At 47.3% G+C, this 20,000-nt stretch overlaps 1 protein-coding gene across 1 annotated transcript in view; it reads left to right on the plus strand.

Moving 5' to 3' along the window:
• LOC137432880 (serine/threonine-protein phosphatase 2A regulatory subunit B'' subunit alpha) overlaps positions 1–20,000 on the plus strand; it is a 64,646-nt gene that overhangs the window by 30,843 nt on the left and 13,803 nt on the right. Inside the window, 5 exon segments of the mRNA XM_078783989.1 lie at positions 6,296–6,382; positions 8,217–8,373; positions 8,522–8,570; positions 8,689–8,778; positions 8,935–9,110. Coding sequence (XP_078640115.1) covers positions 6,296–6,382; positions 8,217–8,373; positions 8,522–8,570; positions 8,689–8,778; positions 8,935–9,110 — 559 coding nt within the window.

Consider the following 20,000-nt stretch of genomic DNA (forward strand, 5'->3'; position numbering starts at 1 on the left):
TTCTCAGGATGCAAACTCATGGTGCAGATCCCTAAGTGGAGCTGAGAGGCATAGACAGCTGGCTGGCTTTGCGTGTTTTCAGGCTGTGCCATATGTATAACTCACCGTAGTTATGTACCGCGAGTGAAACTCTGGAGCGTCCTTGAGGAATGCTTATATATATATATATATATATATATATATATATATATATATATATATATATATATATATATAGTCGTGTGAAAAACTAAGTACACCCCATGTAATGTTTTGACTTTTTCAACATATTTCAACATACAGCTATTTGATCTCCATTTCAACAATATTGAGAGATAAAGGTGATATAATATAACAAATATCATGAAACATTTACATTTTGTCGTCCATTGTATAATTTACATAAACATAAATGCAAATTTCGCATGTGGAAAAAGTAAATACACCTTTGGCTCGAATAGGTGGTATTGCCCCCTTTGGCAGAAACAACCTCAAGTAGGCATTTCTTATAACTGTCTACCAGTCTCTGACATCCACTGGGAGAAATTTTTGCCCACTCCTCCATCCAGAATTATTTCAGGTGTGCGATGTTTGAGGGTTTCTTGCATGCACAGCTCGTTTCAAATCCCCCCCACAACATCTCGATGGGATTTAGATCCGGGGTTTGACTTGGCCATTCCAGAACCCTCCATTTCTTTCTTTTCAGCCATTCCTTGGTGGATTTACTGGTATGTTTAGGGTCATTTTCATGTTGCAAGGTCCACCCTCGGTTGAGCTTCAACTTTCCGACAGATGGCCTCACATTATCCTCAAGCACCCTCTGGTACAATGAAGAATTCATAGTGGATTCTATGATGGTGAGCTGCCCAGGCCCTGATGCAGCAAAGCTGCCCCAAACCATAATATTTCCACCACCATACTTTACAGTTGGTATCAGGTTCTTGTGGTCAAATGCTGTCTTTGGTTTTCGCCAAACATGTCTTCTGGTACTGTGGCCAAATAGCTCTACCTTTGACTCATCTGTCCAGAGCACATTGTTCCAGAAGTGATGGGCTTTGCCTAGGTGTTCATTGGCAAACTTTAGTATTGCCCTGATGTTCTTTCTGGACAGCAAAGGTTTCCTCCTGGTGCACCTCCCATGAAGATCAAATTTGTACAGCCTCTTTCTAATGGTAGACTCGTGCACTTTGACATCAACAGTGGCAAGAGCTACCTGTAGGTCCCGTGATGACGTTCTGGGGTTCTTATAGACTTATTTCAGCATCTTGCGGTCTGCTCTCGGGCTGAACTTGCTGGGGTGGCCTGGCCTGAACAAGTTGGCAGTTGTTTGGAATTTTCTCCATGAGTAGATGATCTTGCGGACAGTCGAATGATTGATTTCAAATTGTTTGGAGATCTTTTTAAATCCCTTCCCAGACTCGTAGGCATCTATAACCTTCTTTCTGAAGGCCTCAGAGAGCTCTTTTGATCTAGGCATGGTGACGCCACACACTTCAACAACAAAGAGCAAACCAAACGAAATGTCTGAGGTTTAAATAAGACAGGTTCCTCCAAAATCCTCTCTAACGATGTTCTAATCATTTGCACCTGAGCTGGTGCACCTGATTCTAATTTTAGGTATTTGAAGTAGTGATAAATGTAGGGGTGTACTTACTTTTTCCACATGCGAAATTTGCATTTATGTTTATTTAAATTATACAATGGACGACAAAATGTAAATGTTTCATGATATTTGTTATATTATATCACCTTTACCTATCAATATTGTTGAAATGAAGATCAAATAGCTGTATGTTGAAATATGTTGAAAAAGTCAAAACTTTACATGGGGTGTACTTACTTTTTCACGTGACTGTATATATATATATATATATATATATATATATATATATATATATATATATTATGTATGTAACAAGTATCAGTGTGACCAGCTCTCATAAAAAGAGAAAAAGGGACACTCAAGCAGGGGTCAAGGGGTTGCCAAGGCCCCATTGTGAGGTGAAGGGGCAGCACTCCATGTGTAGGTCATGGGGTGAATCCCTCTTAAGCTTTTCGGGTTTCTAAGGATTTAAATATGCCTGAGATGGCTTCTAGAGCATGCTAAGGTCACAGTGTGTATGTACAGTTCAGCTGCAACATTGCATTTGGCATTGCAGCCAAAATATGGAGAATACAGGAGAAATGGTATCCTGGAAAGGTATTAAATGGATGATCCTGTAAAATGCGAGATGACTGGTTAATGATTATATTCAATGACGTTTTTTATGCAATATCTAAGGCTGATTTCTAAATGCCCTTTTTTTGCATTTGTCTTTTATAATGTGGCTTGGTCTGATTTTATTTTGAACTTCTTTGTTGAAATGAAACGACATCCTCTACTCATGTTTTTCCAAAATCTAGTTGCTCAGCAAAAATGGTGAATATAAAAGCGAAACAAGCCGACGCGTAAACTTTACTGGCAGAACTTACTCGTTTCTCTTTGCATTGCTGGGGTTTGAAAGTTCAGCGAACAATGCAGGAGTGGAACCATTCTTAATCCAAGTTGTTCTGTTGTCCATTGCTCAAAGCAAGTCAGCCTTAATGCTCGAGACTTTTCTACTTATTTATTGGGTTTCTCAAAAGGCCGTGATATAACTTGGCAGAGGTCGTGCTTTTCTTGGTTACTTTAATGGCGCCACTTCTTTAAGGCCGTCGATGAAGAAGTGATGCAGCTTGGCCGGTGGGTTTGTGGTCATTAGGCGCTCAAAGAAGGGAAATGCTATTTTGTATTTTTTGTAGTTCTGCCTACCAGAGAAGCTTTACGGAAATGCTAACCAGCTTTAGTGTTGAGTTATTTCTGTGTTGTCAGTGAGCTCGCTAAAGCCAGTCCAGTGACGTGAGATGCTATCTATATCTGGCAACCACATAAAAATATCGAAGGTTGGATACCCGCCCAGCGAATGTTTACCATGGCGGGTTGTGGGCATGCGGCGTTATTATTACTTGCAAAATCGAAGATTTTTCAAATATATTGGTCGGTTGCGTTTGTGGTTCTGTCTGTTTGTTTGTTTGTCTGTTTGTCACCGGCCTACAGGTCAGGTTCACTATGTTTTTTCGTTCAAAATCATGGTAGATTAGCAAACCTATACATTTTTGGAAACGTTATTACATGGAAAATCTGAAAATCAATGTTTACATTTGCCGATTCGACCAATTCGACCATTCGACCAATCGCTTCGATCGACCATTCGACCAATTCGATCGATTCGATTCGATTCATCGAATTCGATTCGATCGACCATTCGACCAATTCGATTTGCCAATCAATTTGACCGACCTTTGCTTGTGTGGAACGGACTGTGAAAACGATGCGGACTATATTGTCGGATACGACACACAGGACAGTGATGACGAACTCTAAATGGCATATTCTGTAATCGTGTATGTTTGATGCCATTGACTGCCTGTGTATATTTTGTCATTGACTGCCTGTGTATATTTTGTCATTGACTGCCTGTGTAGATGTGAAGTTATACTGACTGCATGTGTATATATGATTTTGCTGACTGCCTGTGTATGTTTGGTGATATGAATTATTGTGACACATTTTGATGTTATTAACTGCCTGTACAAAATGATAACATGTATTTGATTATGCAACTTATCACGAATATAAAGACAGTATTTTGCAATTCAAAACCTTTGATTCGTGTCTTACCATTCCCCATAGCACTAATTTGATACTTTCATTGGATTCCTTGTCCCTGAAAATATAGGTTTAGTATATTTTTAAAAGTTTTTAGGGTAATTAGAGGCAGAAATAGAACAAAATATGTATTTTACAGTGGCCATTTTGAAAATCCAAAATGGCCGCCATACAGGTATCTCTCCAAATGTAAACATTGATTTTTAGTTTCCTTATGCTATAACCTTTCCAAAAATGTATAGGTTTGCTAATCTACCATGATTTTGAACGAAATATAATTTATTCACATAGTGAACCTGACTATACAGGTCACAATTCTAAACTGATCGTCACGAAACTTCATCAAATTGTATAGGTCGTCCCAATTGAGAAGCCTATTGATTTTGAGGTCAAAGGTCATCTGAAGGTCACATTTCTAAAATCGCCATTTTAAATCCGATTGACTTGAAAATTGAACAGCATTTGCATATCGAGTCAATAAATTGGGAAACATACTATTTTTGAGATATAACGGTCAAAGGTCAACTCAAGGTCAAACTTCCAAAATCATCAGTTTTCATCTCAAAAACCGTCAATTTTCATCTGAATGACTTGAAAATTGAACAGCATTTGCATATTGTCTCAATGAATTGGGAAACCAACTATTTTGGAGGTCAACAGGTCAAAGGTCAACCGAAGGTCACACTTCCAAAATCATCAATTTTCATTTGAAAAACCATCAATTTTCATCCGATTGACTTGGAAATTGAAAAGCATTTGCATATTGAGTCACTAAATTGGGAAACATACTATTTTTAGGTCAAAAGGTCAAAGGTTAACTCAAGGTCAAGCTTCCAAAATCGCCAATTTTCATCTGAAAAGCCATAAATTTTCATCTGATTGACTTGGAAATTGAACAGCATTTGCACATTGTGTCACAAAATTTTAAAACTAACTATTTTTGAGGTCAAAAGGTCAAAGATCAAATAGCTGTATGTTGAGGTGAGACTGGTGAGTGAGGTGAGACTGGTGAGACTCGAGGTCAAACTTCCAAAATCATCAATTTTCATCTGAAAAATCGTCACTTTTCTTCCCATTGACCCGAGCTTTGATCAAGATTGTCAATTTTAATGTTGATGAAATGGACAATTTGCTCTATCAATGGATTTTTTTTTCTTGGGGGTGGGGGCGGATTTTGCAAGTATCGTGCTCCGCATGACGTCTTCTTGTTATTATTTTTTTGCCTACGTAATTTGTGGTTATTACACCCAATGCAACAAATGTACGACTTGTACGCAGTGTCCAATCGCATTTAACAGAGTCGGTGGCATAAGGGGTAGACTTAGAGCGTCCTCTGTCTCTGGGATGTCGACAGGTCGAACACTGGCTGGGTTATACCGTATTTGCTACGTCTGTGCTTGACGCTCACCATTTAAAAAGGATAGAGCACAGATGAACAAAAATTTCACAGGGTTGATGGGCCAAATGGCCTCCTCCATTGAAATTCCTCATAAAGTAAGCTCATGTTCACAGTTCCAACTGTACCCTTAGCATGTAGCTGGCAGATTACCTCAGGATGCTGGAGAAATCCTGCACACTGAATAATCTGAGTTAATGAAGCTGTCTGAACGAGTAAATGTACAACCTTGAACTATAAATCTATCAGTAAATGTGCTGATTTTCTTGTCCTTGATACACAAAGCAAAATTAATTAATTAATTAAAATTAATTGCATATACTATTTGGATATTTTGCAGCAAACTATCATCAATACACATGTCGTGCAAGCTGCTGGAGTTCCACCTTTGGTCCCCTTGGGAGACCCCCCCCCCCCCCCCCCATACGAATACTCTCAACTTCAAAGTATTTTTATTGTTGTATTAATAACCTGATCCGATACCGTCCGTCCAAGTAAAGGAAGTGCTTCTATAGTTATCCCATTTGGATAGTTTGCCCTTGCATTTCCAGCAGAGGATCAGGAGACTGGAATGTGGAATTTTTGAGAGTACCAGCACACACTGCCCTTCTCTTTTCACAAGTGATACCACACAGGAAATGCAGCTTGAAGTTCTGTGGAAATGGATTATTTGACTTGTTGCACAACTGGATGGTCAGGGCTCGGGTGTGGTGTGGGGCTTAAGCCCCGGAACCTTCGTGCGTCGTCGGCACACATTCCGACAATAACGTTATACTACCCCGAGACGATGGAAACATAATCAGATTACCTGTAAAGTATTTCAATTTGCAGTGCAAGCTCTTTTATTTTTTCTTGATTTTTTTTTCCCTTATTTTGTAAGTCGTACTTGTTTTGACATTCATGTTGTTAGAAGGTATTAAAGACACATACACCGATGATTTTGTGCATAAAGTAAAGTGAGAATCGTGTTGTCTTTTCTACTCGAGCGGCAGCTGATGATAGGATTTGTTATTAGCCTTCTTGTAATCCTAGTTTGAAGGCAACAGCTGTTTTGTTTGTCGTAAAAAGCAAAGGGTAGCACGTAGTCTGCCACACCACCTCCTCCTTCCCCCAACTCCCACCCCCCTGCCCCCCCCCTCGCCACCCCCCCCTCCACACCCCCCCCTCCCCACCCCCTACCCTGCTTTCCAAGCGTACAACTCTTACATGGCTATCTCATGTTGTCTTGACAGGTGATCCAGAGAATATTTTACGTTGTAAACAGGTCCTGGTCTGGCAAAATAACTCTTACGGAGCTCAGGAGAAATAACTTCCTGCAGGTATTCTTGAATACTTTCCTGTCTAACTTGTACATTTCAAAGCATCTTTCTTTTTCTCTTCTGTGACTTCTGTTTTTGAAGTTGAAAAACAAAACACTTAGCAGACATATGCAAAATGTTGAGATTTTCCAGGCAGTTGTAAATATTTGTCTCGTATGATATGAGACAGCTTTCACTGTTGTCTCTCGTACAAAGACTGCCTTTTGTGTGAGCCGAGAAAAGGTCGGCCTGTTGGTGTTCCCACCCGAACCCCTTGCTCGTGATGTATGGACCCTGGGTTCAAATCCTGCGTTCACCATACCCTTATAAAATATTAGCTGAAGTACCCGGCTTTGCCTAGGGGGAGAGGTTAGGGGTGGAGGGGGCAGGGGCAGAGGGGAGGGGGGGGGGGGAGAGTAGAAGTGGGGAGGATGAAGGGAGTGGGATGAGTGAGGGAAGGGAGAGGAGAGGGTAAGGAGAGGGGGGAAGGAGGAGGTGGAGGGAAGGGGAGGAAACGACGACAAATTTACACATGTGAAGAGTGCTTTCCCCCTCAGCATTGCCCAGATAAAAAGGAAATTGTAATACCCTCTGCCATCACCGGGTGGCGCTACACGGTACACATTTACATAGAGAATTTTCGCCCCCTCCGTCCGGCCCCCTACGTCCCTGTGTGAGGCTGCGGCCACATAGCCTATGTTACCCCCCACATAAAGTTGTATTTGTACCCCGAGTTTGGAGTTTGTAACTTAAAAGATGTGGCCGTGCATAGAGCACATACAGACAGTTTTATTTTTTGCCTTTTATAGGTATAGTTAATCCATGCATAAGCCTGGTGTTGGCTTAGCCGTTGGGGTGCCGGCTTGGGATCCTAGGATCCTGAGTTCGAATCCCGGTCGATCGCTGAATTAACGCAAGGGGGGTGACTCAGCCTGTCATCCTCCCGAGGTCAGCAAATTGGGTACCAGCTCACTGGTAATTGAGGCACTGCATCAGTGGTACAAATGCGCTTCCAGAAAAATGATGCAACCAGCAGCCACAGGCTGCATACGAAACAACATCCATGCATAAAGTACAATGATGTCTATGAATGTCTCTGTCCTACTCCTTGCTCCGAATCAGCCCTTGTCATCTTTCACATGAGGAGACAAATGTCGTCTTTAACCCAGGTGGGAATTGATTACTAAGTCACATCATCACTGAGGCTTGGCTGTGTCGCTGATGCAGTGCCCCCTTTACATTGGGGTGGGAATTTGGAATTTGATCAGGGTGCCGGGAAACATTGTAGCCAGCTTGTGTGGAACAAGACCATGGGATGTTTAATGAACACCAGCGAATGCTGGCTGGGGACACCTGGCCTAACGCCCCTCTGAAGGCCTGCACGCAATGATGCAACACCAATCCCCGGAAGCACCAGGGTGACGGTTTGCTCATATAGTCAGGTCGGGAATCAAACCCAGTCTGGATAGCTCGACAATGAGTCCACTGCCTCTGCGTTGTCTTGTCACGTTGTCTCTCTAATAAATACATTAAAATGTGAGTATAGCAAACTCATTTGTGTTAAACTATCAAACGACAAAATAAGATCACAATTGAAGATGTGAATAGTGTTTCTCACGTAAAACAAATGCTCATGGGGACCGCAAGGCTAACCCCCGCTCTGGCAGGGAAAATGGCCTTAAAATGCATGTTGTTGTTGTTGTTGTTGTTGTTGTTGTATGTAAATCAAATGCTCATGTGAGCACAGAGCAGTGATATTTAAATAGCAGTGAAATTGATGAGTATGCATGAGTATGATGTGGATCGTCGTAAACCTGTGTTTGCGTAGACATGGTGAGCACTGTGTCCTCTGCAGACTCTTGCCCTCCTCGAAGAGGAAGAAGACATCAATCAAGTGACCGACTACTTTTCCTACGAACACTTCTACGTTATCTACTGTAAATTCTGGGAGCTTGACACTGACCATGACCTCTACATCGATGAAAAGGATCTCGCAAGGCATAATGACCATGGTATGGCGACCGTTGAGATGCGTTGTGTGACCCTCCTTTTACCATTTTCTTTTACTCCTTCGTTGAAATTCTTAACATTGCCTTGCTTGTTCCTTTCACCATTCCTGTTTCCTTCTTCCACTCACCGACACCTCCGACTTCCCTGCAGCTATTTCCAGTCGGATTATTGGGAGGATATTTTCGGGAGCAGTTACCAGGTATGAGCTGTAGGTCAATGGGTAATCGCACCGAGGGTTTAATGGTCAAGTAATTGTCTGTTTTATAGTCGGTCTGTGTAGAAAGTTTGTCGTGTGTGTGTTTTTTTGTGCGTGTCAGGGGGAATGCAGTGCAAAGAGAAAAGAAGATGAGTTACGCCGATTTTGTGTGGTTCCTCATCTCGGAAGAAGATAAGAAAAGCCCAACGAGGTAGTGGAGCGCAGCACAACAACGTTGCTGTGGAATTAGCATTTTGGAGTTTGGAAATCGGACAACCTCTGTGTAATGCTGCATGAAAGTCCTGGTTCACGACCATTTTGACCCGACGTGAAAAGGAGCTCTAATCCTGCTCGTATTCTGCCACAGCATTGAGTACTGGTTCCGCTGCCTGGATCTCGACGGAGATGGAGTGCTCTCCATGTTCGAGCTGGAGTCCTTTTACGATGAGCAGTGCCGTCGCATGGAGCAACTTGGGATCGAACCGCTTCCTTTCTCCGACTGCCTCTGCCAAATGCTTGATCTCGTCAAGCCAAAGCAAGAAGGTGTGTGCTTATCGCTGCACGTAATCTCTCACTTAGTCCTATTTGGTTTCCTGACTCCCCCTTTTGCTTAACTCTTCCTCATACACACGACTGCCTGTTAGTTAAAACGAGAAAAAAATAACTGTTTTAATGTGATACATTGTGATTGGTTGCCTTTTGACCAATCAGAAAGCACCAAACCAGTTTCACTGTCTGTTTAACTCAAATCGGTAACACTGCTTCCAAAAAATTTGTACGACAATCTGGCAATGACAACAAGCTTGGAGGTTTTTCTTTTATTTCTCAGCTTAAAACATGAATGGGAACATGGCAAATTAGAACAGCACTCAGTAGAGTGCATACCTCCGCCAGGTTGAACAGTTTGTTTTGTATCCCACTGATAGACTGGATCTGGATTCGGACCTGAACCAAAATCGAATCGGCTTGTTATCGTCACCGAACCAACTCCTCCACCAAGTTTAGTCACAACTCGTCCATGTTATATAATGCTTTTCATGTTATCTATCATGAAAAATTTTGATGTGTCTATCATGAAAAAAAGAAAAATTGATGACAAAAACTGAAATGGTAAAATAGTTATGGCCTGGACAGGTGGGCAGACATACACACGCACATACACACCACATGCACGCAAATCCCTGTCTCCCGCTACACACACCACACGCACGCAAATCCCTGTCTCCCACTGAAGGGGAATGGGCTAAATATCAGCTAGCCAGCATTCACCAAAGTGCCATCTCCGTTACCTCCTCCACATTCTGTGCATCGATGTAGTTGGATCAATGTACGTGAACCATCCAAGCTAGTAATAACAGCCACTACTATGTGAGGAGGGTTCTGATCTCCAATTAAATGATATTATTGAAAAGATTTGACGATCAAGACCAATTTCTTTTTCTTTTTTTTTAATTTCCCCCCCAAAAAATTCTCTTTGCTGATGACTCCACTCTCTGCCGCTCCATTCCTCATCCCTCAGATTGGCAGTCTGCAGCCTCCTCACTCTCTGCGGACCTGGACAAAATCACAGACTGGTCAAACAAGTGGAACATGTCTTTCAATCCTGACAAATCTCACACTCTTACAATGTCTCTCCGAAAAGACCGAATGGACAACCCTCCCATCCACTTCCTGAATAATCCTCTCCAAGAAGTTCTGTCACTCAAGCTTTTGGGTCTCATGATCTGCCATGATCTTTCCTGGGAAAACCACATTTCCAAGCTGGCCTCCAAAGCCAGTCGCTGACTGGGCATCCTCCGTCGTGCGCAGTCCTTCCTTGGCACACCTGAGCTCCTTACCACATACAAGGCTTTCATCCGCAGCTCTATGGAATACTGCTCTCCCCTCTGGTCTGGTGCTCCTGCCTCACACCTAGCTCGGCTTCACGCTGTTGAAACCAAAGCTTTCAGAATCATTGGAATCTCCTGCGGTGAAGCTAACTCCGAGAGCCTTTCACTTACTCACCGCAGGCAGGTAGGTGGTCTTTCTGTCTTCTACCGACTCCTCACCAGCCTTGCTCCCCCAGCTCTATCTGGGCTCTATCCCCCAAATATTCCTGCAGGTCGCACAAGATCTGCCAGTAACCCTCTTCTGGTGAAACTGCCAAAATCAAGACTCTCTGCTCACCTTCACTCTTTCATTCCTTCCTTTTTACTCCCGCCTCTGGAACAAACTTCCTCACTCTCTTAAATCCCACTCCTACCTCCAAGTCTTTAAAACAGCTGTTCACCACCATCTCTTATCTTCCCCCATCCAAAACCATGATCTTTTCTACCCCCGTTAATTCCCCCCAGATCCACTATTTTGAAATACGGATTTCTTTCCTGGTCCATGTGTTTTGTGCCCGTTATTTTTTTTTTTTTTTTTTTTTGTGTGATTGATGCTAGCTCGCTAGCTAGCTAGCTCTTATACGAGCCTCGATCTTGTATACCAAAAAAAAAAAAAAAAAAATCACTTTTATGTCATATATCATGTCATATATCCCTTGTTATATATATTTCATGTTATCTATCTATATATATATATCTGTGCAGCGTCTGTCCTGTGTTGTGTTGTCTTGTGTTGTGTTGTCTTGTCACTGAACTACTTTCTCAAACTTTTGTGAAATCGTACCAAACTTCTGGTATGCACATATCTCTCCCGTCGGTATGTCCTAAGGTTATTTGTTTTGAAAAAATTTCCAATTTTTAAATTATTTTTTGGGGGAATTTGTTTTGGAAATTTTTTTTTTTTCAACTTCAATTGTTTATAAAATGTGATATCACGTATATTACAAATACATTTGTGCAAAATAATTGTTTGAATTATGATTGGTTTAAACCATGACAAAACGGCAACTCGGGTACAGTCATTTATCTATATATCGACACATCTGGGCAGTGTCTGTGTTGACACTTAAAGACTCCCTCAAACTTTTGTTTCCGTGGTTCTGAAGTGTTTTTAATTTCGTGGTGGTGAGGTGTTTTTATTACGTGTTTTATGGCTGTTAGGTGTTTTTATTATGTGTTTTATGGCTGTGAGGTGTCTTATACGAGCCTCGATCTTGTATCCAAAAAAAAAAAAAAAAAAATCACTTTTATGTCATATATCATGTCATATATCCCTTGTTATATATATTTCATGTTATCTATCTATATATATATATCTGTGCAGCGTCTGTCCTGTCCTGTGTTGTGTTGTCTTGTGTTGTGTTGTCTTGTCACTGAACTACTTTCTCAAACTTTTGTGAAATCGTACCAAACTTCTGGTATGCACATATCTCTCCCGTCGGTACGTCCTAAGGTTATTTGTTTTGAAAAAATTTCCAATTTTTAAATTATTTTTTGGGGGAATTTGTTTTGGAAATTTTTTTTTTTTCAACTTCAATTGTTTATAAAATGTGATATCACGTATATTACAAATACATTTGTGCAAAATAATTGTTTGAATTATGATTGGTTTAAACCATGACAAAACGGCAACTCGGGTACAGTCATTTATCTATACTAGGGCATGCCTGTACTATATCTATATCTAAAATTATATCCCCCCCCCTCTATTTACATGAAATGGTTTGGTCCAAAGCGAACGGCTTGCGAGTACGGTGACAATCCCCCCCCTCTATTTACATGAAATGGTTTGGTCCAAAGCGAACGGCTTGCGAGTACGGTGACAATCCCCCCCCCTCTATTTACATGAAATGGTTTGGTCCAAAGCGAACAGCTTGCAGAGTTTGGTAAAGAAATCGCCATAGCGTGCACAAAGCGCAGGAAAGCGAAAGAATCGCAAATTAGTTTTAAAACATAGTTTAACGCCAACATAGCGCCAACATAGTTTGCAAACGTGAAATAAATGAATACGCTCTCAAATGTGCCATCCGAGGCAGAGTGTGTTCGCCACGTTCGGCACACGCGATAGCTCGCTGCTCTCTGATTGGTTGAATCGTTTTTTGGACATAGCTCGGTAAGTAATTGTCCGATTAATATGAAACCTTGAAAAGGCACATCCTCGGGTCCCCAGCAATATACCTGGCAAGTTTAAAGTATATCGGACCCGTGGTTGTCGAGAAACAGCGGTCACAGACAAACAAACACACAGAGATTACTGGAATTATAGATAGATATCGACACATCTGGGCAGTGTCTGTGTTGACACTTAAAGACTCCCTCAAACTTTTGTTTCCGTGGTTCTGAAGTGTTTTTAATTTCGTGGTGGTGAGGTGTTTTTATTACGTGTTTTATGGCTGTTAGGTGTTTTTATTATGTGTTTTATGGCTGTGAGGTGTTTTTATTACGTGTTTTATGGGACGAAGACGTACTCCGCGGTGCGAAGCTCTGGGGCGACGTGTGTAGGAGGGTGCCCGTGGTGCGCCGTCGGCACCGGGGCGAACCTCTGGGCGGTCTCCTGCAGCGCAGAACGCTCCTGCGCCGCGGACCAAGGTGCCGTGGGGTCGGGGAGGAACTCGCCCGGCACCCGCAGCGGTTGTCCAAAGACCAACTCCGCCGCGGATGCGCGCAGGTCCTCCTTGGGCGCCGTCCGGAGGCCCAGCAGGACCCAGGGGAGCCTGTCGACCCAGCCACCGTCGCAGAGGGTGGCCCGGAGCGCGGCCTTCAACGAGCGGTGGAATCGCTCGCACAGGCCGTTGGCCTGGGGGTGGTAGGCCGTGGTTCGGTGCAGCTGGACCCCGAGCCCCCGAGCCCCCGCGGCCCAGAGCTCCGAGGTGAACTGGGGGCCGCGGTCGGACGAGATGTCCGAGGGGGCGCCGAACCAGGCGACACAGGTGGCGATGAACGCCTGCGCGACGTCTGCCGCCGTCGTCGCCGCCAAAGGCACGGCCTCTGGCCACCGGGTGGTGCGGTCCACCATGGTGAGGACATGGGTGAAACCCCGCGAGGGGGGCAGAGGTCCCACCAGGTCCACGTGAACGTGGTCGAACCGACGTTCCGGCACCGTAAACGGGGCCAAGGGGGCCTGGGTGTGTCGGTGCACCTTTGCGCACTGGCATGCGAGGCACGTCCTGGCCCAGCCGCGGACGGCCTTCCGGAGGCCATGCCAGACAAACTTGTCGGCGACCAACCGCTGGGAGGCCCTCGTGCCCGGGTGGGACAGGTCGTGGATGGCGTCAAAAACCTGGCGCTGCCAGCCTGCGTGCACGATGGGGCGAGGCCGCCCGAGGGAGACGTCGCAAACGAGGGCCGTGCCCGCGCCGTCGAAGGGCACCTCGGTGACGCGGAGGCCCGTGACGGCGGTCCGCAGGGCCTGGACCCCGGGGTCGACGGCCTGGTCCGCTGCCATCCGGGCATAGTCGATGCCAAGGTGGACTGCGTGGGCGATGGCCCGGGAAAGGCAATCGGCCACCGGGATGTCCTTTCCCGCGACGTGCCGGATGTCCGTCGTGTACTCGGACACGGCCGCGAGGTGACGCTGTTGCCGGGCCGACCACGGCTCGGCGACCTTGCCCATCGCGAAAACCAGCGGCTTGTGGTCGACGAAGGCCGTGAATGCACGGCCCTCGAGCAGATGGCGGAAGTGCCTGACCGCCAGGTGAAGCCCAAGCAACTCGCGGTCGAAGGTGCTGTAACGGCGTTCGGGCGGGCGAAGCTGCCGGCTGAAGAACGCCAGCGGTTGCCAAGCTCCATGCACCCATTGCTCGTACACCGCGCCCACCGCATAGTCCGAGGCGTCGGAGGTGAGGGCGATCGGTGCATCGAGCGCCGGGTGCGCGAGCATGGTGGCGTTGGCCAAGGCGAGCTTCGCGCCCGAGAACGCCGTGTCCATCTGCTCGGTCCAGGTAACGTCACCTTTGCCCGGCTTCCCTCGAAGGGCCTCATGTAAGGGGCGCAGGAGCTGGGCGATGCGGGGCAGGAACCGATGGTAAAAGTTTACCATGCCCAGGAACTCCTGGAGCCCCTTGATCGTGCGGGGGCGCGGAAACCCCTTCACCGCCTCCACCTTGGCCGGTAGGGGGACGGCCCGTGCCTGGTGACGCGGTGCCCCAAAAAGTCGATTTCAGCAACACCGAACCGGCAGTTGGCGGGGTTCACGATCAGGCCGTGCTGGCCCAGACGTTCGAAGAGCGTGTGGAGATGGTGTAGGTGCTCTTCGCGGGACGCGCTGGCGACGAGGATGTCGTCCAGGTAGACGTACAAAAAATCCAAGCCGCGCAAGACGCTGTCCATGAGGCGCTGGAACGCCTGAGCCGCATTTTTCAAACTGAAGGGCATCCGAAGAAATTCGAAAAGCCCGAATGGCGTGATGACAGCCGTCTTCGGGATGTCCTCCGGTCTGACAGGGACCTGATGGTAGCCGCGCACGAGGTCCACCTTTGAAAAGAAGGACATATTCGCCAAGCGGGCGGAAAGGTCCTGAATGTGGGGGACGGGGTAGCGGTCGGGGGTGGTGGCGTCGTTTAGGCACCGGTAGTCCCCGCACGGTCGCCATCCCCCGCCGGGCTTGGGCACGATGTGGAGCGGGGACGCCCACGCGCTCTCGGAGCGCCGCACGATGCCGAGCCGCTCCAGCGTAGCGAACTCCACTTTAGCTACCGCGAGCTTCGTTGGCTCGAGGCGGCGTGCCCGGGCGTAGACCGGTGGCCCGGCGGTGGGGATGTGGTGTTCCACCCCGTGCTTGACGGTCCCCGCCGAGAAGGTCGGCCGCGTGAGGGCCGGGAAACCCGCGAGGAGGCGGGCGAATTCGTCCGCTGCCGGAAGCGTACAGATGAACCTGGCCGGAACGGAACCGCTCAGCAAGCCGCTCGGCGAGCCGCTCTGTGAGCTGCTCAACGAGCCGGGCAGCGCACACGCGAGTGAGCTGAACGTCTCGGCCTTGACAAGCCTTCTGCGCTTTACATCTACCAGTAATCCATTCGCACATAAGAAGTCCGCGCCGAGCAGTGCCATGGGCACGTCGGCCAAAACGAACGACCAACGGAAAACCTGACCTCCGAACCGCAGGGAGAGACAGCGTTTTCCGTACTTGCGTATAGACGTACCATTGGCCGCAAGCAGCGCGGGGCCCCGGCCCGCGGTGTGCTTGTCGGACGTACCGGCAGGAACGACACTCACCTGCGCTCCCGTATTGCACAGGTAACGGTGCCCGGACAAGGTGTCCGTTATGTACAGCAGGCTGTTGGAATTGCCGACGCTCACCGTTGCCACCGAGCGCCGGCTCGCCCCTTTCCCGACCTGCCAAATGAGCACGGCGGGTGACACTGCCGAGCCTTGTGGCCGAACTTGGTGTGGAAGAAACACCAGGCGGGCAGCTGCGGCGTCGGAGGTCGCGGTTTTCTTCACGGCGGTGGTGGTGGTGGTGGGCGGGGCGTGACGGCGGACACGAGGTGCGGTGCATCGGGGCGGGGAAAGCTTCGGGAGCCTCGGGAGCGGCAACCGCGCCAAGACTCGCCTGCGTGTCCAAAGCCGCGTAGTATTTGTCGGCCTCAGCAGCGAGCGCACGGGGTTCCGTTATCGCGGAACCAGCCAAAGCGAGGCGGACTTGTGCTGGCAGCTGGCGTCGAAACAACGCCCGGAATAGAGCGTTCGGGGTTTCGTCGCCCATGAGTGCCAGCATATGGTCCATACGGACCGACGGTCGCGTGTCCCCGATCTCGGGGAGGTCCAAGAGGCGATCGGCCTGTGCATCTACCGTTAGGCCGAACGTGGCGAGGAGGAGACGCTTGACCGCCTCGTACTTGCCGTCGGCAGGTGGATTCCTTAGGACCGATACGACGCGGGTGGCCGTGCCGGGCCCGAGGGCGGAGACCACGTGGCAGTACATGGTCTCGTCCACCGTGATGCCTCGAAGTCGGAACTGGCCTTCCACCTGCAGGAACCAAACTTCGGGTTGTGATTCCCAGAATTCGGGGAGGAACTCGCCCGGCACCCGCAGCGGTTGTCCAAAGACCAACTCCGCCGCGGATGCGCGCAGGTCCTCCTTGGGCGCCGTCCGGAGGCCCAGCAGGACCCAGGGGAGCCTGTCGACCCAGCCGCCGTCGCGGAGGGTGGCCCGGAGCGCGGCCTTCAACGAGCGGTGGAATCGCTCGCACAGGCCGTTGGCCTAGGGGTGGTAGGCCGTGGTTCGGTGCAGCTGGACCCGGAGCCCCCGCGCGACCGCATATGCACCGCATATACGACCGCACCGCGCGCCAGCATATGGTCCATACGGACCGACGGTCGCGTGTCCCCGATCTCTGGGAGGTCCAAGAGGCGATCGGCCCGTGCGTCCACCGTAAGGCCGAACGTGGCAAGGAGGAGACGCTTGACCGCCTCGTACTTGCCGTCGGCAGGTGGATTCCTTAGGACCGATACGACGCGGGTGGCCGTGCCGGGCCCGAGGGCGGAGACCACGTGGCAGTACATGGTCTCGTCCACCGTGATGCCTCGAAGTCGGAACTGGGCTTCCGCCTGCAGGAACCAAACTTCGGGTTGTGATTCCCAGAATTCGGGGAGCTTGATGGAGACCGCGTTGGTAGCCATTGTTGCGGCGGTTTCGGGGAGTCAGCGACGGCTGACTCGAATGTCGGAGGTCACCAATGAAGCACGCGGTACTACGCGCGTGACTTGCTACCAAGGAGGAAGCGGACAACGCGGTGAGTTTATAGTTCTTTATTCCAAACAGGTCACTGTAGCACTGGCGCGCTCCGGGCTGCGCGCCCGGTGTATATCCTGAGGCCACGCCTACCCCTCGGGCGTGGCCGCCGCCCACTTGGTGCGTGGAATGATGTCACCACGCCAGTGGGCTTTCGTGTCCGCCACAATATAATATAATAAACATCATGAAACATTTACATTTTGTAGTCCATTGTATAAATTGAATAACCATAAATGCAAATTTCGCATGTGGAAAAAGTAAGTACACCCTTTGCTCTCATAGGTGGTATTGCCCCCTTTGGCAGAAACAACCTCAAGTAGGCGTTTCTTATAACTGTCTACCAGTCTCTGACATCGACTGGGAGAAATTTTGCCCACTCCTCCTTGCAGAATTCTTTCAGCTGTGCGATGTTTGAGGGGTTTCTTGCATGCACAGCTCGTTTCAAATCCCCCCACAACATCTCGATGGGATTTAGATCCGGGCTTTGACTTGACCATTCCAGAACCCTCCATTTCTTTCTTTTCAGCCATTCATTGGTGGATTTACTAGTATGTTTAGGGTCATTGTCATGTTGCAAGGTCCACCTTCGGTTGAGCTTCAACTATCCGACAGATGGCCTCACATTATCCTCGAGCATCCTCTGGTACAATGAAGAATTCATAGTGGATTCTATGATGGTGAGCTGCCCAGGCCCTGATGCAGCAAAGCTGCCCCAAACCATAATATTTCCACCACTATGCTTTACAGTTGGTATCAGGCTCTTGTGGTCAAATGCTGTCTTTGGTTTTCGCCAAACATCTCTTCGAGTACTGTGGCCAAATAGCTCTACCTTTGACTCCTCTGTCCAGAGCACATTGTTCCAGAAGTGCTTGTCTTTGCCTCGGTGTTCATTGGCAAACTTTAGTCTTGCCCTGATGTTCTTTCTGGACAGCAAAGGTTTCCTCCTGGCACACCTCCCATGTAGATCAAATTTGTGCAGCCTCTTTCTAATGGTAGACTCATGCACTTTGACATCAACAGTGGCAAGAGCTACCTGTAGGTCCCATGATGACATTCTGGGGTTCTTAGAGACGTCTTTCAGCATCTTGCGGTCTGCTCTCGGGCTGAACTTGCTGGGGTGGCCTGGCCTGAACAAGTTGGCAGTTGTTTGGAATCTTCTCCACTTGTAGATGATCTTCCGGACAGGCGAATGATTGATTTCAAATTGTTTGGAGATCTTTTAAAATCCCTTCCCAGACTCGTAGGCATCTATAACCTTCTTTCTGAAGACCACAGAGAGCTCTTTTGATCCAGACATGGTGATGCCACACACTTCAACAACAAAGCAAACCAAACTAAATGTCTGAGGTTTAAATAAGACAGGTTCCTCCAAGATCCTCTCTAATGATGTTCTAATCATTTGCACCTGAGCTGGTGCACCTGATTCTAATTTCAGGTATTTGAAGTAGTGATAAATGTAGGGGTGTACTTACTTTTTCCACATGCGAAATTTCCATTTATGTTTATTTAAATTATACAATGGACTACAAAATGTAAATGTTTCATGATATTTGTTATATTATATCACCTTTATCTATCAATATTGTTTTAATGAAGAACAAATAGCTGTATGTTGAAATATGTTGAAAAAGTCAAAACTTTACATGGGGTGTACTTACTTTTTCATGTGACTGTAACTATCTCTGTCGGTTTGAATCTTTGAAAGAGAAGAGACGTATGGATCAATTTTTGAATTAAACTTAAATCCCGATTTAAATATATATCTATATATCCTGGTGTTGGCTTCGCGGTCAGGGTGCCGGCTTGGGATCCTAGGATCCTGGGTTCGAATCCCGGTCGATCGCTGAATTAACGCCAGGGGGGTTGACTCAGCCTGTCATCCTTCCGAGGTCGGCAAATTGAGTACCAGCTTGCTGGGATGAATGATCACGGTGTGTACCCTGATTTAGAATAGGTACACCGTATCCCTGCGCATCGTAAGAGCGTGACCAAGGGTTGGCGTCAGGAAGGGCATCCGGCCATAAAAACATTGCCTCAATCAGGGAACCATGATTGTCATGGGGCCCGCAAGGCTAACCCCCGCTCTCGCGGGGAAAATGGCCTTAAAACGATCATTCATTCATATATATATATATATATATATATATATATATATATATATATATATATATATATAAACGCGAGTTGTCTGTGTGTGTCCGCGTTTTATTCAGAGGTGGCTAAACAGATCTTTATCAAACTTTCATAGGTTCATCAGTGAGTGCCTGGGAGTGTTTTCGGCCAAAAAAAGGGATTTTTGTTTTCGTTTTTTTGGAGTTAAAAAAAAAGAAGAAAAAAAAGGTTCGATGGTGCCGAAGCCTTTTTAAATGAATGACAGTTATATACAAGTACACATTCGCAGAAATAAATACAAAACAATTACCAGACATTTGAATACAAATAAATCAAACAATTCCAGAAGTGTACGAATTTGGTAGTATGGCTTCTTCTTCTTCCTGACCGCCATTACACTTAACTCAGAAACGTGAGCCACATTCACTCAGAAACGTGAGCCACTCCCCTTCCTCTCCTGCCTCCCCCCTCCCCTCCCCTCTCTCCCCACCCTTTCCCCCTCCTTACCCCCTCCCCATCCCCCCTTCCCTCCCCCCCTCCCCTTCCCACCTCTCCTTCCCCCCCCCTCCCCTTTAAGATATAAATTCTCTGTAAAAGAGCTTCCACTTCTGACTACTCCCCTTCCCCCTCTCCCCACCCTTCCTCCCCCCCCCCCTTCCCCCCCTCACCCTCACCCACTCCCTCTCCCCTTCACTCGCCCTCCCCTCCCCTTTAAGA

The sequence above is a fragment of the Myxine glutinosa genome, chromosome 8 (assembly GCF_964187855.1).
Source record: "Myxine glutinosa chromosome 8, kmMyxGlut1.1, whole genome shotgun sequence".
NCBI lineage: Eukaryota > Metazoa > Chordata > Myxini > Myxiniformes > Myxinidae > Myxine > Myxine glutinosa.